The sequence below is a fragment of the Coccinella septempunctata genome, chromosome 4 (assembly GCF_907165205.1).
Source record: "Coccinella septempunctata chromosome 4, icCocSept1.1, whole genome shotgun sequence".
NCBI classification, from domain to species: Eukaryota; Metazoa; Arthropoda; class Insecta; order Coleoptera; family Coccinellidae; genus Coccinella; species Coccinella septempunctata.
In genome coordinates this window covers 29,954,136-29,979,800 of record NC_058192.1, presented here as the reverse complement: position 1 = coordinate 29,979,800, position 25,665 = coordinate 29,954,136, and the positions used below count along the sequence as shown (strand labels likewise).

Genomic DNA, 25,665 nt, shown 5'->3' with positions numbered 1-25,665 from the left:
TATTTGACAATAAACTAACAGGAGTACTGGCGCAACCGTCCTGCACTGCGTTACTCGCATAGGGCTATTTCAGTGCCTCCCAGCCCATACACCAGTCGTTGGCTAGGATTTTCTAGAACAAATCTGAGATCTATAATGGCGGCTTTCATAGGACACTGTAGACTCAGAGCCCACCTTAACTCTTTGGGTCTAGGTGGTACACAAAACGTACCACCAATTTGGACCTTCTTCCGCGGCGGTGGTACGATTAGTGTACCACCCATTTCAAACCCACTGAACAGAAATCTACATCGATATTGACTGTTGCCGTGAGTTGCAGAGACATTTATGAGGCAACAGCTTATAGAATCAACGATTGGGTGAAAGATTTACAGCGATTTACTTTACCAATACTACATATTATGCTGGTTCTCTTGTCTCGACAAGTTTTTCTGTTTCTTGTAGTGTCTAAGTGATAAAAATTTAGTTTTGAAGCGGTTATTTTGAAAATTGTGTTGTGCCTATACCTTCTGGTGAGTAAAACTGTTGAAATAATCATTGAAATATTTTCGTCGGTTACAGAAAAAGAGAAAATATGGTGGTACGTTTTTTGTACCACCTCTCCTAATGCAGTTTTTTGAAAAAAAAATTTTTACAGAAAAATGTCGAATAAACCTACAGACCCTCTACCGTTTCGTTTGGTTGGAATGACACTGGCTGAATTAGAGGCAGAGGTTGAAAATATAGATTATTTTGAGTCTGTACCGTCTGATTCCGAATCTGAGATGGAGAATGCAGCGGAGGTCGAAGAGAATGAAAGTCAAGATATAGAAGATATTCCTGTGTACGAAACTGACGAAGAACTATCTGAAAGTGATTTACCTTTTTCAACTCTGAGAGATAGGATTATATCCAACGCGCCTCGAGTTCCGTCTATCCAAAACATAGCCACTGACTACATTGCGCCAACATGGTCACAATCCAATTCAAAACCTTCACCTCCTCCAAACTTCACACATTTTTTTGGTGTTCCCGATTTTATAATGAGTAAAAAAATACTTTGACGCCATACTCAATATTCCGGGAATTTGTTACTGACGAATTCCTAGACCATCTGGTATTCCAGACAAAACTTTATGCGGAACAGATCAAAGTTGCCACAGGAAAACCTTATGTTCCAACTAACTCTGAAGAAATGGGAACGTTTTTGGCTACAAACCTTCTTATGGTTATCAAAGCATAAATCATGTTTTCAGACATATCACCGGTCGAAAAATTTAAATATAAAGTGAGTTGAACAATGAGAACAAATTAACACATAAGTGTATCGGTGGTACGTATAATGTACCACCCTGTTAAGGCAAAAATATGAAAAAATATCTGATAATACTGTTTTAAATGTGTTATTTATTCATTTTGAATGAGCTTATGTTAAATTATTTGAAAATTAAGATTAAATTTTTTTTTGCTCCACTTGGGTTTTATTTCTGATGCCATCTCCGCACCTCAAAGAGTTAAAAAGCTTAGCATCGTCAATGACCCGCTCTGCAGACTCTGCCTAGAGGAGTACGAAACAATTGAGCATATCATCTGTGACTGCCCGGCGGCAGACAGGGCAAATACTCCATGTCGACATGGAGTATTTGATTCTCCGAAGATGATCCTAGAGGAACTCAAGAATCACTCCCCCTCCGACATCATCTCCTCTTTGGGCAGGATGGGACTGGAGGGAGAGATCTAGCTCTATGAGCTTGCCTGTGTGCTACAATAGACCGCTTGGTCGCAATGGCAGGTTTGGGTTTATCCGTCCAACACACCCAGCAATCAGTAATCAGTAACAGGTTTATAGTTATTTATATCAGATTTATCCCATTTTTTGAACACGAGTTTAATCAGAGCAATTTTCAGCTTTTCATGATATATTCAATCATTATCTCGTACTAATTTCGTAAGCGCCGAGTGGGAGAGGCAAGAGGGGAAAATCTGGTGATTTAGTGGTTCGGTAATTATCTGTTTTTCGAAAACCGCCGCACGTCCGTGTCCGAGAAAATTGTAAAACGAAAGAAGAATAACCGGACTATAGGCGCGTACTACTCTCGACTCGGAAAACAGATAGGAAATACGGGAAAAAAGTTTCAGAAATTCGAGAGTTTTCAACACGCATGTAAACGCATCCAGCTTCACCCGGGACTGTTGCCGTTTCTTATAGTTTCGGAGTAGTTTTATTATTCTTGAGAACCTACATACTTTTCTACACGAAACCAACCAGAAAACGACAACTGATTGCAAGAAAATCATTCTCCATATCCCGAAGCACAATCCGTGACCCAAATTCTTTCGCAAAATATCGAGATGAATTATGAATTTTAAGAAATTCGAGATCCCTTCGATCGATTTACTTAAGTCGATAAGGTCCATTTTCGCGAAACAGCCAAGGGAGATCAGCAGCTGTCATTGACGTAACCTATCTATGTACCTAACTGCCAGTTCACAATGATGTTAATGGTTATGGTAATATTAACGGTGAGCTACAATGTAAACACTTAAATAATAATAAATAATAGAGCTACTACGATACAGCTCACATCAATGTTAATGTCAAGCGTAATGTTAATGATAATGATAAATATTTCTCGAATTTATTATTATTTAAGCGTTAACATCGTAGCTCACTTTTAACATTACCATTACCATTAACATCGTAGCTCACTTTTAACATTACCATTACCATTAACATCATTGTGAATTGGCAGTAACTTCAGTCATCGGCTGACCAAGAATTGTACTTTTATATTTCAGTTAGATCTAAAACTGCTATAATATCAACTTCGAATCTCATTATTTTCACTGCCCAACAATTTTTCCCCATGCCAGTTGAATACAGTAAGTTCAAAATGAGGATCTTTCAAAAATTACTACATTGAGAGGTTATGTTCAATTTAGTAGACAATTGAATTGACTTAGTTTATGAGGGAAGATATACAAATGAAACATATTGAGTAAGTTAACAGTTTATGCACTCTCAGACGGGAGTTTTCAGCTATCTATCTAAGAAAAATCTATTCAAGGAAAACCTATCTAAGGAAAATTATTCGATGTTATGATCTAATATCATAATTATATTATTAAAATATGTATTATTATATATTCTTTATCCTGAAAACTGAAATGCATTGATGTTGAAAATCACAGCTCATGGAACTCATGTTATGTTCTAAACATTCCAAATTAATTCATGATTAAGACTATTGCCCTGAAGGAACCATATTATTTTTAATACGAGTTTTAATACATAGGTACAACGTATGATCCTTCTCGAATTATTCCCTCAAGTCATATAATCGTGTTTTCGCTCCCGGCCGATCTCTCATATGAATGTTGCAGTCGGTTAATTTATTCTCCCTTATTCATGAAAGTATGGCGAAGCGAATAATTAGCTATATGTGAGGAGGGATGGACTTATTTAATACCAAGGATTATAGATCATGATTTATAATCCCTGATTTCATTTTTGATTTTCATATTACTATGACGCGCATATTCCTCCTGTTTTTCAAGTTCAGAATGGCCGTCCAAGAAAATTGGAGGATAGGGGGATGTATAAGAAATTTTGTTAATTCTGACAGCCCTAGAACCCCACCTCCATTTTTCAAAATGAACCCATATTCTGTTTTTTTCTCTATTCAGAATGTTTCAAGGATTCCTCCTCTAGAAGATAAGTCAAAATCATCGGCCGAGGAAATGGTCGCTAAAGTACATAGAGGGATGACTAAAATATCCTAACATAATTTTTTGTTCATACTACCGCTCCGAGGATAAAAATGAACTATTCAGTCTACGATGAAGCGCATATTCCTCATTTTTTTAAGTTCAGAATGACCGTCCAAGAAAATTCATGGATAGAGGGATGTATCAGAATGTACTCAAAAAAAAAATTTCGTTTAATTCTGACAACCCTAGAACGCCACCTCCAACGATCAAATGAACCGATTTCTTTCTATTCAAAATGTTTTAAGGATTCCTTCTCCAGAAGATAAATCAGTTCAAAACATCGGGTCAAGGAAATTGATGGCTAAAATACATAGAGGGTTGACTAAAATATCCCTAACATACTTTTTTTTTGTTCATACTATAGCTACGATGATAAAAATGAACTATTCAGTCTAAGATGAAGCGCATATACCTCACTTTTCAAGTTCTGAATGGCCGGCCAAGAAAATTGGTGAATAGAGTAATGTTTTGAGGATTCCTTCTCCACAAGACAGTCAGTTCAAAATAGCCGGCCAAAGAAATTGATTGCTCAAGTACATAGAGAAATGACTAAAATATCCTTAGCATAATTTTTTGTTTATACTACAGATCCGATGAAAAAATAAAGTATTCTTTTCAAGTTCAGTATGGCCAACCAAGAAAATTTGTGGATAGAGGAATGTTTTAAGGATTTCTTCTCCACAAGATAAGTCAATTCAAAATAGCCGGCCAAAGGAATTGATTGCTAAAGTACATAGAGGGATGATATCCCTAACATAATTTTTTTTATGCTACAGCTCCGAGGATCAAGATGAACTATTCAGTCCACGATGAAGCCTCTATTCCTCATTTTTCAAGTTCGGAATGGCCGGCCAAGAAAATTGGTTGGTAGAGGAATGTATCAGAATGTATTCAGAAGAAATTTTTTTTTCATTCTGACATCCCTAGAACGCCACCTCCAACAATCAAATGAACCGATTTCATTTTATTCAAAATGTTTTGAGGATTCCTTCTCCAGAATATAAATCAGTTCAAAACATCCGGCCAAGGAAATTGATATCTAAAGTACATAGAGGGATGACTAAAATATCCCAACATAATCTTTTGTTCATAATACAGCTCCGAGGATCGAAATGAACTATTCAGTCTACGATGAAGCGCATATTCCTCATCTTCCATGTTCAAAATGGCCGGCCAAAAAAATTTGTGGATAAAGGAATGTATCAGTATGTACTCAGAAAAACCTCCTCCAATGATGAAAATGACCCGATATTCTTTTTACGATGGAGCGCATGTTCCTCTTTTTTTTTCAAAATTCAAAATGGCTATCCAAGAAAATTTATGGAATGGGTGCATGGGGAAATGGATTTTCTTGGCCATTTTGAATTTTCAAAACAAAAAAGACAAATACTCTCGATCGTAGAATAAATGCATGAGTTAGATCTAAAGGGCTGTCAAATTTTTCTGAGTAAATCTGATATCTATAATGATTGGAGTAAGGGTTTAATGACTCCTCCAAATAAATAAATGAACAACTCTTTTTTCTTTACCAAGCTTTCGCTTATAAGGAAAAATGGAAATACAGTAAATAAAAAAGTGACACTCAGAATTTGAACAATATTTCTAGCTATTAGATGAAGATGAGACTGGACAGAAACCAGGAAGCAGACGTGGATGAGTAAGAAGATTAATGGACTGTGTTTTGTTGTGTGTATCTGTGATCGTGACATTGAAGTTTGATCAAATGAGACGTGATAGACTGAGAAAAGTTGAAAGTTAAATGATGAAATGGAAATTGAAAACTGATTGTTAACCTTATACATATATGTTTTGTTTTGACTATCGAATGGAGAGATGAAAATTTTAAATTCTGTCTGTAATTTTGGTGGAAGTATGCTATGTATTATTGTTGTAGATATGTGTAGTTGGGTCACATAGTTAATCTCACTTTCAGTAATGATATTCGGGAGGTAATGATGTTCAACTATGCGAAAGCTTGGTAAAGAAAAAAGAGTAGTTCCTTTATTTACTTGGATGAGTCATTAAACCCTTACTCCAATCATTATAAATATTGAAGACTCTGATAGCACTTGAATTAAATCTGATATTTATCAATTTTATTGGCCAGTCGTTTTACACATTCTAAAAAATATCAGGAACATGTCCATCGTCTACAGAATTGTGCTATGTAGTTCATTTTAATCCTTGGAGTTGGAGCTCTAGGGCTTTCAGTATGAAACAAAAATTATGTCAGGATATTTTATTTATTCTTTTATACCGTCTATTTTGAACTGATATTTCTCCTGGAGTAGAAATCCGTAAAATATTCTGAATAGAAAAAAAACGTATATAATTATAAATTATAAACCCTAAATTATAATCCTTGGTAAGAAGTCACTCCATAAGCATATAGCTTATTATTGGCTTCGGCATTCTATTCTAAATAAGGGAAAAAATGAACAACCTGAAGAATTGATATCTCACATACGATATTGACAGTGGTGGAATACTCGTTCTTGAAACCGGACGGCCGGGAGTAAACATCACTACAGTCAAAGATTAACGTTTCTCTTTGCTACAGTGTATAAATCGGGTTGATGTGATTAATTGATTTTATTTTCGCTTATGGCTTTTTTTTTGATTTGGTGGTAAAAGATGGATCCACCGAAAAAATAGGTCGCTGGGCTTACTAGTCATATTCATAATATGGCAAAGATCACCCTCATTTTCTCCGAAAATATATGAGTCCAGGGTTGTCGGATAAATTATGGCTATCGAGAGGTGTATGGACGTGAAGGAGTGATGATGGCAAGGAACTCGATAGAACTCACTTGTTGCGGTGCAATTTCCGGAATATAATCTGATAGCTGGCGCTGTATTTTGATTTCCTGAGGTTGTTTATGGATGGCTCGAATCAGACAAAACTGAAGTATTATAATAAAAATATCATTATGACAGAGGATTTCAATGTGAACTCTCTAGTGAGATCCTGAAACAGAGCGAAGCGAAACGAACGCTCTTTCTGGAGTTACCTTGCGGAAACATATTTCAATCAATTTTTCTGGAAACAAGAGAGAAATATCTTTTCAATTATAAGAAAGATATCTTTTGAGGATTTGATAAATCTGTTCAGTTAAGATTAATTCACAACACTCAGAAAGCTGAGAGTGACTATTGGTTTTTATTCTCTGTCTAAACTCGAAAATCGGGGATTTCAATATTGGAATTTATCGTTACCTCGCATCAACCCTACACACCATCAAGGGTAAAATTTAATTTCCGTGATTCAGAGAGAATAGTCTAATTGTTTTTGTCCCCCTTTTTAGGGCTTTCATTTTCTCTTTGAAATATCTCCTTACATCATTTCCATACCTCGTATTATATGGAGGAATATTTCCATGATCTATTGAAGGCATAACTCAACAGGGAAAAACCATCCTCATTATTTGTATGGATAAGTACCCCACAAGGGATTTACAGTTATATATTAATTGTATATTAATAATCATTTGGTGTAGTTTTTGAGTAGGTAGTATATAAGAGAGGTATAGATAAGTGAAGATAGGTTAGTAGGTATAGGATAGGTAATAGACGTAGAGAATAGCAGATAGGTAGGTTTAGACTAGTGCATTATCAACATAAATATATTATAACGACGTTTCCCCGGAGAATTCTAGAGTGCCAGCTATTCTTTGAAGGGAAAATAGCAAACCTACCATTGGTGGCTTCAAGTCGAAGACAAGGTGAAAGTCAAAATCGATGTCACAAGTTTATTCGTTGACTAGTAATGAGAAACACAACAGACACATTCTAAATTCAGTTGAGAGAAAAGTGCAACACAATGAGAAATGAAATAATACAGTCTACTTTACACACTCGAGAGGTTTTCCCCGAAATCAAACGCAATTATTAACACAAAAATGGTGAATTCACGAAGTGAATGGGACGGAAAGAAGATAATTATCCGATCTCAATGGCGATTCGTTCGCCAGTCAGAACTAAGACATATACTCAACGGACAATGAAAACGGGGCTCAGTCTCAAAACTACAGGATCGCAGGTATGGGGAAAACCAAGTACAAAGGGTTACCACTCTGGTTTTCTCCTTCCAACGGGAAAGAAAAAAAATTAGGGGCAGGTCGGAAAAATATAAACTGTTTTTTTTTCTGTTAGAAAACGGATTTTAAACTCTAAGTACCGCACAAATTCGAACAGGTCTACTAATCACGCGAGAACTCGGAACAGAATTTAGGATCAGAATCAGAATTTATTGACCTGCGGGGGGGGGGGGGTATAACTGCGGAAACTAGATGTGCCGCGGCTATCGAAAATCGGTCAAATTTGTCGATGAAGACGTCTTAATTCCGATTTATCTGTACTGGCGAACAAAAACTCGGTTATCTTCCAATCCAGGATGTTATTTTGTTACAAATGGCAAATTTGGAAATAAATCTTTTCTTCCATATTAAACCTAACTTTGTTTGACTTTGAAACGTAACATGGTATACTCCATCCAAGAGTTCTTAGATTTGGATTTGGAAGCATTTTAAGTGTCTGTTACATGTTGGATTTATATGGTTTATGAGAAAAGATTTTGAATACTTATACTGTTTTATTGTGCTTTTTTATGCAATGTTGTAGTGACTTGTCATGTTATTTGATGGCAGAATATATCTATCTATCTATTTCATTTTGGCATCAATCTCCTAAACCAAGTTGTCCTTCGTGGTGCAATACTCAATGCCATCATCCAAATATATATGGTATAATGATATAAAATATGAATAATTTACATACCAATGGCATATACTTTAATAGCTTTCATACTGCCTCCCCAGGCTCCACCAAGCGTTACCAAGGTTTTGATGTGTTTATCTTTCCAACCTTGATCTTGCTGATTCAAAAAATGAAGTGACATTAGGGCACCCATTGAATGAGCTATCAATATGATAGGCCTTCCATTATTTTCTTCAAAGGTTTTCTCCACTAAATTTTTTAAATCTATAAAGTACTGGCCATTTTCATCTGGAAAAGAAAAAATAACAGTAAGTAAACTGAAGAATTAAATTCTCGCCCAGTACTAATTGTGTGATTATTGACTAAAAACTAAGTTGTATAAAAATGTTACTCAAGCGAATAATTACGAACCTTAATTTGGATAACTCTGTTTGCTTTTCTGTATATAAACTGTACGGTTTATTTATGATTATATTCTAATGATTTACTACTAATCAAAGATTCTCTCTGATGTGTTACTAAGAACCAAGCACACACAAGACTGCACAAGTGCAGTTCCTTCTTAAGAAAAGATACATGACCACGCCACATTAGATCATACCTTTGGATGTATTCTTTTGGAAATAATATCCATCCTGAAAGTTAGTTCCTACTAATTTTTTTGTGTGTTTTCTTTGGCAATTGTTGATTGTTATTGTGATGGGGGTGAAATGGATTTTCTATTTAATTAACCACAGACCAAATCATCATTGCAGCAGCATCATCGCCATGACCCAACACATCATTTATCAGCGATTATTGAAAATATAAAAGGTTTGGATAAAATTCCAAAAAATTTCTACTCTTTAAATAAGATCAAGTGTTCTTTAAATTACTTGATTGAAGAAGTACAAGCAAACCTATTTCTAAATAAAAACAAAAAGTTATTGGTACTTTCAGTGTGGAGTTTTTTATTTTTGTAAAAACCGAGAGCTTTCAACACTAATATGTCATCATCTGGGTTCCCCGTCCAGACGTAACACCACAAGCGGCATATGAAAAGAGTCAACTAATATAAAACATCCATACAGAAGAACACTCAATTAGCGAACTGAAAACATCAAACAAACAAGAAAAGCCAAGAGAATTACATTGAATTTAATTTAACCATCACCCACAGTCATAATCAAGATAGTGTCATGGCAGTGGCTGTTTCTTGACTGTTTGACGTTGTTCAATACTTTCATTCGCCCTATGCTTCACAGTGCTATTTATTTCCATCTTAATTCAAAAACGCAGAGATGAATTTGTCCCATTTTCAAGATATACATTCGGACGGAAAGAGCAAAGAGATTCACGTTTAGTTTTTGCAAAAAAAAATGTAAGACATTTCTGTAGAACTCAGTGTGAAGATGATATTTTAAGTTAGAGAAATTTTCATATGGTGCCACCAAGTGGAATTCACGTTTCGTGAGAAAGGCTATAACACCTTAGGCTGACCGGCCACCGAATGCGAAGTTGAGCGAAGCTGAGCGTTTTCAATGCTAATATAATTGAATCGAGTGACGTATACTTCATTCACTTTTATTTTAGCAGTCGGTTGGCCATGGAAATTTGACACATTTCACTCTGTATAGTACGAAAATGTGGGGTTATGAAGCTTGTCAAAACATTTTTGGGTTTTAAATCAACGCTATGTTGCCCGTTCTACGTAAAAGTTTCTGTTATTACGTATTTTATCACTATGTCGAATCTCTTCGGAAAATATGTGACGAACACTCGGACGAACATAATTGAAGTTTATACAAAACTGATTGAAGTCATACGAAATCCAGTTATTATATTATAGGGAATATACAAGAGATCAGTATAATATCATACTATGCACTAGCTTGAGGAGAGGTAATGTTCGTTATTTTCTTTGGCTTACATCATTTGTAGATTTCAAAAATATTAACTCGAAGATGAAATGCATGTGATGCAGTGGTTGGGAATGGCTATCTCCCGAAGAAATTGACAGATAATTACAAGAATGTTAAATTCTTCAACAAAAATCATCTTGCATCAATATAAGTAAAATGAATTGAAGGAAGTTTCAAGTTAAGATGAACTTCACATGAATAAACACGTAACAGGGCAACTTGCCCTATTACATTGATGTAATAATAATAATTATAAGTATTTATAACTACCTTAAGACATTTACATTGTATAGGACAAGTCAAATGAAAAATAGAAAAATCCATTTTAGGGAACTTATTCTACGATAACATTTATCGAAAATCCTGTAGTAAACTTTTCGCATTAATTCACCCAAACATAAAATTCTCAAATGCCACCACTTTTTCGGGTCTCCCAATAGAAAAATTCGATGTCATACTCTTCATTCACAATCTTTCTGATTGTGGAAATATTCAGCTGAAATATAAGTCGTTTAGATTCAGATGAAACATTATATAAATTCTCTCACATTGAATATATTCGCTACCATCTGACGGATTTTAGAATATCAGGGTATAACTATTTGAATGAGCGGACCTGAATTCTAAATAGGACTTCCTGAAACCCTGTCTCTTTTTTCAATTACTTTTGGCATTTTCGTAATAAAAATTGATATTAGTTGTGGCAACGGCGTTATGACATTAACGACATTTCATGAGTGCCAACCTTACTCCGTTCTAGTTACAAAAACCTGAGAAAATTATTTCATGGCCAACCGACTGCTAAAATAAATTTGAATGAAGTATAGCTTGTCATTTAGCATTGAAAACGCTCAGCTTCGCCCAACTTCGCATTCGGTGGACGGTCCTTAATGTTTCTACTTTGGTAATCAACTGTTTTTCTGTATGGCTATTTTACATTAATTGACCCTTCTCATATGCTGCTTGGACGGAGAACCCTAATGATGACATTTTCGTTTTGAAAAGCGCTTGGTTCTTACGAAAATAAAAAACTCGAACTGAAAGCACGAATTCCTTTTTGTTATTATTAACAATGTTTAGTAGCACAACCATTGTTCTCAAAACTATTTCTTTTGTTGACTGATATTGTGATAAGGATTAAAAGGATTTTTTATTAAATTAACCATAGATTACATGATCATTGTTCTGACCCAACCCATAAATCATCAGTTTGTAATAAATTTTATATGCTATGAAATTTTGAAAAAATGTTTAATCCCAAAGTACTCATCAAGTTTTCTCTAGCAGAAAGTTCGATCGAAGTACAAGAAACTATTTTCTTTGGCTTCTGAACAGGAGTTTATTTGGAAGCTAGCTGGATCAAGGGATGTTAGGTTCAATGTCCGGTATTTCATTTCCTGAGATCATAATTCTAGATTTTTCACAGGATATAGGAAACGTGGATGGTCCAAAAACTAAACCCAACTAATGCCATCAGTTGGGTTAGGCATTAGTTGGGTTTAGTTTTTGGACCATCCACGTTTCCTATATCCTGTGAAAAATCTAGAATTATGATCTCAGGAAATGAAATACCGGACATTGAACCTAACATCCCTTGATCCAGCTAGCTTCCAAATAAACTCCTGTTCAGAAGCCAAAGAAAATAGTTTCTTGTACTTCGATCGAACTTTCTGCTAGAGAAAACTTGATGAGTACTTTGGGATTAAACATTTTTTCAAAATTTCATAGCATATAAAATTTATTACAAACTGATGATTTATGGGTTGGGTCAGAACAATGATCATGTAATCTATGGTTAATTTAATAAAAAATCCTTTTAATCCTTATCACAATATCAGTCAACAAAAGAAATAGTTTTGAGAACAATGGTTGTGCTACTAAACATTGTTAATAATAACAAAAAGGAATTCGTGCTTTCAGTTCGAGTTTTTTATTTTCGTAAGAACCAAGCGCTTTTCAAAACGAAAATGTCATCATTAGGGTTCTCCGTCCAAGCAGCATATGAGAAGGGTCAATTAATGTAAAATAGCCATACAGAAAAACAGTTGATTACCAAAGTAGAAACATTAAGGACCGTCCACCGAATGCGAAGTTGGGCGAAGCTGAGCGTTTTCAATGCTAAATGACAGGCTATACATCATTCAAATTTATTTTAGCAGTCGGTTGGCCATGAAATAATTTTCTCAGGTTTTTGTAACTAGAACGGAGTAAGGTTGGCACTCATGAAATGTCGTTAATGTCATAACGCCGTTGCCACAACTAATATCAATTTTTATTACGAAAATGCCAAAAGTAATTGAAAAAAGAGACAGGGTTTCAGGAAGTCCTATTTAGAATTCAGGTCCGCTCATTCAAATAGTTATACCCTGATATTCTAAAATCCGTCAGATGGTAGCGAATATATTCAATGTGAGAGAATTTATATAATGTTTCATCTGAATCTAAACGACTTATATTTCAGCTGAATATTTCCACAATCAGAAAGATTGTGAATGAAGAGTATGACATCGAATTTTTCTATTGGGAGACCCGAAAAAGTGGTGGCATTTGAGAATTTTATGTTTGGGTGAATTAATGCGAAAAGTTTACTACAGGATTTTCGATAAATGTTATCGTAGAATAAGTTCCCTAAAATGGATTTTTCTATTTTTCATTTGACTTGTCCTATACAATGTAAATGTCTTAAGGTAGTTATAAATACTTATAATTATTATTATTACATCAATGTAATAGGGCAAGTTGCCCTGTTACGTGTTTATTCATGTGAAGTTCATCTTAACTTGAAACTTCCTTCAATTCATTTTACTTATATTGATGCAAGATGATTTTTGTTGAAGAATTTAACATTCTTGTAATTATCTGTCAATTTCTTCGGGAGATAGCCATTCCCAACCACTGCATCACATGCATTTCATCTTCGAGTTAATATTTTTGAAATCTACAAATGATGTAAGCCAAAGAAAATAACGAACATTACCTCTCCTCAAGCTAGTGCATATTATGATATTATACTGATCTCTTGTATTTTCCATATAATATAATAACTGGATTTCGTATGACTTCAATCAGTTTTGTATAAACTTCAATTATGTTCGTCCGAGTGTTCGTCACATATTTTCCGAAGAGATTCGACATAGTGATAAAATACGTAATAACAGAAACTTTTACGTAGAACGGGCAACATAGCGTTGATTTAAAACCCAAAAATGTTTTGACAAGCTTCATAACCCCACATTTTCGTACTATACAGAGTGAAATGTGTCAAATTTCCATGGCCAACCGACTGCTAAAATAAAAGTGAATGAAGTATACGTCACTCGATTCAATTATATTAGCATTGAAAACGCTCAGCTTCGCTCAACTTCGCATTCGGTGGCCGGTCAGCCTAAGGTGTTATAGCCTTTCTCACGAAACGTGAATTCCACTTGGTGGCACCATATGAAAATTTCTCTAACTTAAAATATCATCTTCACACTGAGTTCTACAGAAATGTCTTACATTTTTTTTTGCAAAAACTAAACGTGAATCTCTTTGCTCTTTCCGTCCGAATGTATATCTTGAAAATGGGACAAATTCATCTCTGCGTTTTTGAATTAAGATGGAAATAAATAGCACTGTGAAGCATAGGGCGAATGAAAGTATTGAACAACGTCAAACAGTCAAGAAACAGCCACTGCCATGACACTATCTTGATTATGACTGTGGGTGATGGTTAAATTAAATTCAATGTAATTCTCTTGGCTTTTCTTGTTTGTTTGATGTTTTCAGTTCGCTAATTGAGTGTTCTTCTGTATGGATGTTTTATATTAGTTGACTCTTTTCATATGCCGCTTGTGGTGTTACGTCTGGACGGGGAACCCAGATGATGACATATTAGTGTTGAAAGCTCTCGGTTTTTACAAAAATAAAAAACTCCACACTGAAAGTACCAATAACTTTTTGTTTTTATTTAGAAATAGGTTTGCTTGTACTTCTTCAATCAAGTAATTTAAAGAACACTTGATCTTATTTAAAGAGTAGAAATTTTTTGGAATTTTATCCAAACCTTTTATATTTTCAATAATCGCTGATAAATGATGTGTTGGGTCATGGCGATGATGCTGCTGCAATGATGATTTGGTCTGTGGTTAATTAAATAGAAAATCCATTTCACCCCCATCACAATAACAATCAACAATTGCCAAAGAAAACACACAAAAAAATTAGTAGGAACTAACTTTCAGGATGGATATTATTTCCAAAAGAATACATCCAAAGGTATGATCTAATGTGGCGTGGTCATGTATCTTTTCTTAAGAAGGAACTGCACTTGTGCAGTCTTGTGTGTGCTTGGTTCTTAGTAACACATCAGAGAGAATCTTTGATTAGTAGTAAATCATTAGAATATAATCATAAATAAACCGTACAGTTTATATACAGAAAAGCAAACAGAGTTATCCAAATTAAGGTTCGTAATTATTCGCTTGAGTAACATTTTTATACAACTTAGTTTTTAGTCAATAATCACACAATTAGTACTGGGCGAGAATTTAATTCTTAACGACATTTCATGAGTGCCAACCTTACTCCGTTCTAGTTACAAAAACCTGAGAAAATTATTTCATGGCCAACCGACTGCTAAAATAAATTTGAATGAAGTATAGCTTGTCATTTAGCATTGAAAACGCTCAGCTTCGCCCAACTTCGCATTCGGTGGACGGTCCTTAATGTTTCTACTTTGGTAATCAACTGTTTTTCTGTATGGCTATTTTACATTAATTGACCCTTCTCATATGCTGCTTGGACGGAGAACCCTAATGATGACATTTTCGTTTTGAAAAGCGCTTGGTTCTTACGAAAATAAAAAACTCGAACTGAAAGCACGAATTCCTTTTTGTTATTATTAACAATGTTTAGTAGCACAACCATTGTTCTCAAAACTATTTCTTTTGTTGACTGATATTGTGATAAGGATTAAAAGGATTTTTTATTAAATTAACCATAGATTACATGATCATTGTTCTGACCCAACCCATAAATCATCAGTTTGTAATAAATTTTATATGCTATGAAATTTTGAAAAAATGTTTAATCCCAAAGTACTCATCAAGTTTTCTCTAGCAGAAAGTTCGATCGAAGTACAAGAAACTATTTTCTTTGGCTTCTGAACAGGAGTTTATTTGGAAGCTAGCTGGACCAAGGGATGTTAGGTTCAATGTCCGGTATTTCATTTCCTGAGATCATAATTCTAGATTTTTCACAGGATATAGGAAACGTGGATGGTCCAAAAACTAAACCCAACTAATGCCTAACCCAACTGATGGCATTAGTTGGGTTTAGTTTTTGGACCATCCACGTTTCCTATATCCTGTGAAAAATCTAGAATTATGATCTCAGGAAATGAAATAGGAAACGTGGATGGTCCAAAAACTAAACCCAACTAATGCCTAACCCAACTAATGGCATTAGTTGGGTTTAGTTTTTGGACCATCCACGTTTCCTATATCCTGTGAAAAATCTAGAGTTAGGTTCAATAATATTCGGACACTACCGTTGATAGATGTATATACCAAAATATTTTTCATCATCTTAATTTTTGTAAAAATTATTAATATTTGCATCCATGTTTATCGTCGGCGAATTTCTAAATAAAGGATTCTTTGAAGAAAAAGTGTCAAAATTCCTTCTATCTCTTCCAGTTATAATTATAGTTTATTATCGTATTTTTGTATATTACTGACTCTTCCTAGTTTCTTTCATGAAGAGAAAAACCTATAATTGAATAAATTTTTTTCTTCAATAATCAGACGAAAGTCTTTTACCCTCTTAAGTATATCGATCTCGACATCAATATATAAGACCCGTTTGCACCAAACGCACTTAGTGTTAAGTGTCCCTTAAAATGAACCCTTAACTTAAATTACGTTGCACCAACTGTAAAGTGACATTTGAATGGCTAAAGCTAGCCTTAAATTTAAGCACTCCTGTAATGATCACTTAGGTATTTTAGGGCGGGATTCTAACCTAAAATAGTTTGTTGAACTCATAAACTGGCTGCAGAACTGCTGTGGGTTTTCTAATAACGTCAAGTGCCTTTTATTTGACAATCCATTTCATTATCAATAAAAATGCTAATTCAGCAACAAAAAGTTGTCACTCTTTGATAATAATTTAATAGTTTACTTGACATTGACTGACAGGACAATAAAGTTAGGTTAATGAAATGACAACGACCATCGGCAACCGATCAACCAATGAAATGGCTTTTTTGGACTAGGATGAAGTTGCACCAAAATAAAAAACTGAAATATCACTAGATATAAAAACTTAAGGGCCCCTTACTTAAGATTCTATCAAGCCACAGTCGTGCAACTGGGAATAAAATTAAGCGTCCATTAACTTTAAACGACGCTTAGTTATGTGCTCCTTTTAAGGGGGATTGGTGCAAACTGGCCTTAATAGCGCTACCTAAAGAAGTGGGAAAAACGAAACATATCCCATATTCTCAAAATTGGAAAAAAAACTAATTAATGTATACACCATCTTTTTAGACATTCTATTCTATTCTATTTTACTCGAGTTTATTACCGGTCAGTTTCTGTTGTCAGTAATGAATTTTCGATACTATATTCTATATACTATCACAAAGATAATTTTCCGTTTGTAACAGTGTGAAATATTCGGAAAAAATAAAAATTTCGATTGTGCAGTGTTTATCAATTTGGACCTTATCCATTATTATATTCGAATTATCATAATCCAGTCAAAAATCTGTTATCAATTCATGAATTCATGTTATTAACTTTCCGAGATGCAAACATCTCTTATATGAATTTCCACATGAAAAAATTTCTCAAATTGTATCTCCTTTGGCTACAATTCGTATCCTGGTGAAATTGAAAAAAGATGTTTGTTGAGTGCTGCCATCTTTTCGAAGTAAGTGGAAACTATTATAATATTCATAACTTCTACTTATCGTTCAAATGTTCCGCTAACACCCCAAATTCTGGTAGTCTTTTCCCCTTTACGCCTTATACGGATGGCGGGAAAGTCTCCTCTTAATCATATTACTCAGTCTATGATGGGGACTTCACGCTACATTATCACCTCTTGCGGCCAATTCACACGCAATAGCCCTCATTGATACAGTTCATCGTTGTATCTTATCCTCCACGCACCCTGATCTTATACTGCTCCCAAAATCCTCTGCAGTACCTTTCTCTCAAAAATATCAAGTTTGTTGATCTTCTCGTTAGTAAGTACCCATGTTTCTCTTGGGTACGTTTCAATCATTCTAATAATTTATTATTTTGTAGACTCTCGTCTTTATCTGTCTTTGTAGGTTTCGTGATCTGAATACGCGAGAAAGTGCGAAATATGCTTTGCTTTTGTGCATTTCTAGGTCGTCTGTACCATCCCTACATAGTTCAACCCCTCTTTTCGATATAATATTCCATTATGTTGTTATGAATTGGTATGAGTCTACCTGCTCTCGTTTTTCTTTGTTTTTACCTTGATTCTTTTATGTGGCCAAGTTAGTGTTAGCATTATTAGTGTTTTCTCGGTGAAATCAAAACCAAATTCAAAAATCTCCAATTCAAAACTTAAAAAGCAAAGATCAGAAACTTTTTTAAATGAACCTCAATTATTTATCAAGGATCAGTAACTTTTGAAAGTGTTCTCGACACTCACTAACTCCCACTCACTAACGACAAAGTTGATCTTTTATAACGATTATTTTAACACAATTTACGTCCAGATAATCTACGCCACTGCTAACTGCACCAGTTCTATCAATTAAGCTTGACATAAACGTCCAATGGCGTCATCAGTTTCCCGACGAACTGGTGACCTGCGCCTCCTTTCCTATATATCCTTGGTTTTTAGAGAATTTTCTTCTTCCAGAACAATCGCTATTTTCTCACCGCTTGAGGACATTCGCAACTAACTTATTCTTCCGGCGATTCCGATAGGACATGTGCGATAAATTCATAAAAATTCCGACCCTTCCCTCCGTGCCGTCCGTCCGATGCCGATGTATGTGCGCCTACCTTTAAACGTCTTAGACCCGCACTTAGTGTTAAGTGTCCCTTAAAATGAACCCTTAACTTAAATTACGTTGCACCAACTGTTAAGTGACATTTAAATGGCTAAAGCTAGCCTTAAATTTAAGCGCTCCTGTAATGACCACTTAGGTATTTAAGGGCGGGATTCTAACCTGAAATAATTTGTTGAACTCATAAACTGGCTGCAGAACTGCTGTGGTTTTTCTAATAACGACAAGTACCTTTTATTTGACAATCAATTTCATTATCAATAATAATGCTAATTCAGCAACAAAAAGTTGTCATTCTTTGATAATAATATAATAGTTTACTTGACACTGACTGACAGGACAATAAAGTTAGGTTAATGAAATGACAACTTTCATCGGCAACTGGCCAACCAATGAAAAGGATTTATTGGACTAGAATGAAGTTGCACCAAAATAAAAAACTGAAATATCACTAGATATCAAAACTTAAGGGCCCCTTACTTAAGATTTGTTAAGCCGTAGTCTTGCAACTGGTAATAAAATTAAGCGTCAATTAACTTTAAACTACGCTTAGTTAAGTACTCATTTTAAGGGGGATTGGTGCAAACGGGCCTTAGAGCTTTAACTTCGTTTAATCAAACGTTGCATACAGCCATAATAGTTCAGCAGCTATGATTTGCAGATTTGTTTTCTAGAATGCAGTAAAATTTTGTTGATTTTTGTAGGTTTGTCTATTGTCAATTTCGAAGAATTTGAATGTTGTCCCAAGCAAAAGTCAACAAATCAAAGTTTTGAGTATATTTCTTGAAAAAAATGATGTATTTTGGATGCAAATAGAAATGAATTATTTCGAGCATTGGTTCCCGTTGCGTTGGGACCAAAAAAAAAAAATTTCTACTTGAAAATATCATTATTTGTAGACATTGATAAAATTAATCAACAATTAGATCAAGATAATTAAGTGCTGAACAATGAGGATATATAACATTTCATGAGATTATTATATCTCCTGAATTTAGATGAAATTCTAGGAAAATCATAACTCCCGAATTGAAAATTTTTCGGGATTGGACTTTGTAGCAATGGGTTTATTATCTCATAACTGCATGAAAGAAAAAATCGGCACAAAAAAATTCTAGGTGGGATGGGAATAATTATGGCTGCAAGAAGTCTGAAATTAAACCTATAAACAATCATGGAAATCTGTTATTGAGTCCGGTGACGGCAAGTATCGGAGTAACCTGCCTTAACCTCACTCTGCAATTTTTTATGATATTCCGTTCAAATTCTACCGTTATTATTACGATCTTCCTGATGAAGTGATTACAAACCAATAGCCGGTGTAGTGCGAAAACTAAGTAATTTTATGAGAAAAAAGTAATTTTACTGATTTACAAGAATACTTTGTTCGTAAACGACAACAAAGAACGACATCAAATGATAGGTCTATTCAATACATAGGTCTTATCGCGACGCTCTGTTCAGATGAACAGGGTCGCACTCAGCGCCCGATGAATTCAGGATAATTAATTTTGAAATTATGGATCCAACAATCCCTCTTCAGAATACTGCTGAGTACAGCAGTTCAGCATCCCAACCTAGGAAAACCTACTCAAACATAGTAAATCAACCAATCTATCCCAGTAAAGAACAGGCTATGATATTTCCTGCACTTCAAGATTACCTCATTCCTCTTGGATCACCGATACAACGAAAAAACATAACACAACAGAATATGCATATATCTTTCCACTGAAAATATCGTCGAAAAATTCATGACTGAGTTTGGAGAAATCAATGGCGATACAATAAGGGCCACGAAACTCTTATCTCCCGCAGAAAGGATTATTCTATCCAACGTTTGCCCCACCCATGACCTCTTTGAGAATTAATGCTCCCCTACCAGAATATAGTCACATACTGAGTTTTAGGAGACAAATATTCATCCAACCACATAACCTGAATCTTCCTGACTCACTTATCATCAGTCATGACAACACTTCATACCGTATTTTCATAGCACAGGATACAGCAACCTGCTTTAAGTGTCGCCAAACTAGGCATCGCGCAGCACAATGTCAGGTAACAACAAACAACATGCAACAAACATACACAGCATCAACGGAGGAAAACTCTACTTTAACATACTCTAACAATGAAAATATAAACTCTCAAATGGACATAATGGAAACCCCACAAAAGCCAAACACTAGCACCTCCATAACTCTCAATATCCCAGAAAGCACCGGATAAGCTCACAACAAAAACCGGTTACAGTCAGCCTACAAACAATCATGTCAGACACAATCAGTCCTCCACCTGAATCTTCATCAACTAACTCCCCACAATTCTCCATACCTGCATTACAAAACTTAAACATTCATAAGAAAAAGAAAAATGCAAAATTTCCCTCACACCTTCACTCAGTAATACAATGAACAATTATGAGACCTTTTTGACAACATCCACGGTCAGCAGAACCAAACCAAATTAGTGAGAGATTACAATAGGCATGGGCAAACTACGGCCCGCGGGCCAGGTCCGGCCCACGTGAAAGTCTAATCCGGCCCGCGTCAAGATTTTGAAACAATCACCAGTATTTTTGTTTTCTAAGTTTGACCGCCTGATAAGGAATAGCAATATCACCTAATACCGAGTTGTCTCAAAGCGTAAGTTGCGTACTGTTTGTTATCATCTTAAAATGTTGAAGATTATACATCGAAGACGACAAATTAGCTGGAAACGTATTAGGTGGAAGAAGGACTGATAAATAGGGGCTTCATAGCTCCTGAAGTGAACCAAGTCCATGCGGCCTAGTTTTGGGATACATGACTTAGGTTAGAATATAAGCATATGCTTACATTCACTTTACACAAATCTAAAGAAGTAACTTTTGAATTAATTGGTGATAAACAACTTCTATGTCATGTATCTCAAAACTAGGCTGCATGGACTTGGTTCACTTCAGCCCTGAATCCCTCAAATAAAAGTCCACCAATTTGTTATTCAAATTGCATAGAGTTGTGCTCGAGGCTCAGGCTTAGTACTGCGTGTGCATCTGGCAGCGGCTGGCATTATTTCTTGTAATCCCCAGAAAAAGCAAAAGTCGCCAAATCTCCTTCGATGTTCCAACGACTGCATCACAGAACACAAATAGTGATACATGGAATCCAAAACTTGCAACGAACGGTTTGTTGCTGAGCTCCAAACATGAAGGCAGTATTCAAGTTTGATTAATACATGAAAATTTATTCAATTATTCGATTCTGCGTAGTTTGAATCGATTTAGTAACGGTTTCCTTCTAAATGAAGATTTTTGAGCTTTAAGAACGGTATTAATTATTGGATCTAACATTAATTTTAGTTTAGCAAAGTTTGCGCGCAACTTAGCATAGGTGTAGTGTTCTAGTTCTCTCAATTCTAAACTAAATTATTTTGGATTTGCTTGGGAGTCTTGGGACCTCGAGTTATAGCAGTCAACAGCACGGTTACTGAGATGATGATATTATGCTCGTGGTGGTTAGTAACGAATCAAGCATTAAAATTTTCGTTTGGTTCGTTGTCAACGTCTGTGTAATTCGAAGTATTTTTGACCTTTTGATTTTCATTGATGAGAGCAACAAAAATATCATCTTCAAAATACCTTTGACTAATATTTACAACATTACTATTGGAGGGAGAAGCACCAAATATGACGGGCGGAATCTGGTATCGTGGGCATATTTAATGAATATCTCGGGAACAACTGCATATTGTTATGTGAACAGGTGTTTTCCACTATGAAACTATGAATAGCAGCGTAAGCAACCGACTATAAATGTGCCTACAGATTACTCTAACGTGACGTGGGCCCATGTCATAATGCGCATGATTCGAAAATCTAACATCAGATTTTGCGCGGAAGCGTTCAATGTGGGAACGTGGGAATACACATGTCAACGTCGCATCTGACTAATTTAACGCTTCCGCAAAAAATCCTATATTAGATTTTCGAATCATGCGCATTATGACTTGGGCCCACGTCACGTTTGAGTAATCTGTTGGCACCTTTAGTGCCAACTAGCTTTTAGCATCATCACGGCCAATTTCTACCAGAGTATGGACAATTCTTAGAAGCTCAATCACAGTTTCATTTTTCACATACTCTTTCGTATCCTACCGAACAATAATTAATTTTTGTCATTTTTTTTACTTTTCTAGGATGTTAGTCATGTTTGATGTAGAAATCGAAAAAAGTTAATCACTTGTAAAAATTTGTATTTTTTTTTTTTGGCCCGCCTAGGTAATTTTTCATTTTATCTGGCCCTCCCCTCAAAAAGTTTGCCCATGCCTGGATTACAACCTAGGACCACTCAAGGATATGCTGAGAGATACTTCAATGGAACATAAATGGCTACTAGAGCCACCTGGCTATGCTACATGCTTTCAAGAACTACATGACCAGATCAACCAAGTCCCAACACCCTTGATCGTTGTGGGTAATTTCAACGGCCATCACACTATCTAGGGATCTCCTACCATAGACAATAGAGGAAAGATCATCTCCAATATAATCATTCACTTCAACTTCTGTCTTCTGAATGATGGAAGGGCAACCTGATTTTACCGTTTTACCATTCCTATACAACAGCGATCACCCCCCAATAAAAATCGGCAACAATAACTGTATCACACCCAAAACACAATATCAATCCACTACAAAATGGAGGTTAAAGAACGCTGATTGGAGCAAATTCCCTGAGGGATAAGTGGCAAAATGACTACTTACATGCACCTCAGCAGACGACATCAACATGGCGGTAGAGAACTTCACACAGGTCATTACCTATGCTGCAGAATCTACTATTGGAAGAACATCTTCAACGAAACTGTCTTCAGTTTCTCCAGCTCTAAAACATATTCTACATTCTCCAAACATAATGAAGTGTTCACAATGGACTTAACAATTAATTCATGGTCACCAACTGCAATGCCTGCCCTTTACAAAATTTCTAGGAATGCATATGAAAAAGCAGTTAAACTGGAAAGAATACATAAGCAAGCTTACTCTCGACTGCCAGAAGAGGCTAAATATCCTAAAAGTAGAGTCGTATAAAAACTGGGGTGCTGACGATCCAACTTTGCTGCTTATGTATAAATCTCTCATAAGAGTGTAATTCCACACTGAAACCCCTGGAAACCATTCAAAACTCTACTTTCCGTATCATCCTTGAAGCTTTAAGAACAACACGTATTACCAGCCTACAATAGGAACTAGTCGAGCCTAGTTTAGCGTCTAGAAGAATGTTACTAAGCTTAACCAACTTTACCTCTGTTTCAACCAACATCTCCAACCCAGTCTGCTGTTACACTGACAAGAAAAGCCTCAGATAACTTTTCACTAATAGACCCAGAACAACAAAACCTCTCTACGCAAGATTCAAATCCTACCGTAATCACCTACAGTTAACTTTACCAGATATACCCTCCATCACTTATGACATAGAACCTTGGCTGAAACAATCACTATCACTTAAAGTTCTTACAACCCAAACAAGACACGACAAGCATAAAACCAGTCCTCACATTATCAAAGCTAAGCTTAACGAATTACATACATGAAAACTACCAGGACTACCATCACATTTACACAGACGCCTCTAAAACATCAACAGTAGTTGGAGCTGCGATGACCAGTCAGACCAGGAGTTCTCAAATAGTTTATGTGCAGACACAAGCATTTTATCTGAAAAGTTCCAAACCGAGAAAAAGTTTGTAATCGTTACCTACTCGCTTGGTTCAATATTCTCACAGAAACAGTTATATGGCAAGCACCAAACAACTCAAGACATCAAAAGTCTACTCTTCATAAGCAACCAAAATGACAAAGAAGTGGTCCTTTTCTGGCTCCCATCTCATATTGCCATATCAGGTAATGAAAAAGCAGACAGATAAGCACGCAAAGCAATCTCTATTAACTCAAATTTGAGATCAAATATACTAGTGAGTGCAGATGTGAAGTGATACATTAAGCAAACAGTTAGAACCTAGTGGTCTCAGTGAGAATCAAAACTCACTGATATAAAAACAATTCACAAAAAGTGGCAATGTTTTCCAACAAATCACCAGCACCAAATTAAAGTGACTCGTCTCCATCTTGGTCATACAAACCTTACACATGGTCACCTTCTAAAACGTGAATCACCTTCGAGATGCGATCTATGCCACACCACAATATATATTCAAGTGTCACAATTCCAGATATTTTAAGTGCGGATCAATCTTGTAAGGTTATAAGAACACTAACCTCTATAGCCATATAGGGAACTCTAACGATTTGTCAAAATCAGCTAAGCATTCGCTGTCGTGGGGCACACCAGCTTTTCCCTCCATTAATTCGCATGCTGTTTTGGTCGAGTATTGTGTTTTGTGCATGTTTTTGGAAAAAAATGTTCTTCCCCACGTTAGATTCTAGTGATTAGACTATAACTTCCTAAGAAATGTCTCTTTACACTGATAATAAAAAGCTTTGTGTGCCCCACGGCAATGAAGGGTCAGCTGATTTCGACAAATCGTTAGAGTACCCTATACAGTGTACATCATCGGTGTTGCTAATAACCTGAATAGTTGATGCAACATTTTGTTTTGCAAATAAAAAAAATCTGTTATAGGGCATAAATCATATTTTCACTAACAGAAACTACAAACTACCAGAGGATATGTGGATATCCACCACACCTCTTGTCTCTGCCACATACTTACTTGGAGCTTTTCTGAAATCATAAGGTGCTCCTTTTACTGTAATGTTCCTCTGATAACCCAAACTAACTAATAAATCAGTGATAGGGTGGAAATATGAACCAGTGGATGCATGACTTGGATCTAGCCACTCAACACTTTCAGTACCACCAAAACCAGGTATCCTAAGATAGACTCCATCGCTGTTTCTAGTAGTTCTTGTTCGATTGTTATAAATAAGCTTCATATTATCAATCCAACAATCTATAATAAAGGGGACCAGTAGCTCCATATTCAACCAAATGTTAAAATAGTCATTTGTTTGTTTCTGGCACAAATAATGAACTGATGTGGTTTTGTTTAATTTTGCATCTATTTGAGATCCTCCATCGCCAGGAATCAGGATCACTGGATTCAAACTTGCACATATTGAACGAATAAAAAATGTAAACAGTATAAAATATTTCAGGTTATCTTTCACTGTCATCTCGACTTGAAGCAACTCACAGAACACATACGTTTGCGTACCAAAGATTCCTCTTTGTACTTTGTCTCTGGTATTTGTCT

The 25,665-nt window shown here is 35.6% G+C and overlaps 1 protein-coding gene across 1 annotated transcript in view; it reads right to left on the bottom strand.

The window, feature by feature from the left end:
* LOC123311873 (phospholipase A2 group XV-like) overlaps nucleotides 1-25,665 on the bottom strand; it is a 38,173-nt gene extending 12,508 nt beyond the window's left edge. The window contains exons 1-2 of the mRNA XM_044895983.1: nucleotides 25,123-25,665; nucleotides 8,527-8,754 (exon numbers count right to left, since the gene is read on the bottom strand). Coding sequence (XP_044751918.1) covers nucleotides 8,527-8,754; nucleotides 25,123-25,585 — 691 coding nt within the window. The 5' untranslated portion in view covers nucleotides 25,586-25,665. The remainder of the gene's footprint in view (nucleotides 1-8,526; nucleotides 8,755-25,122) is intronic.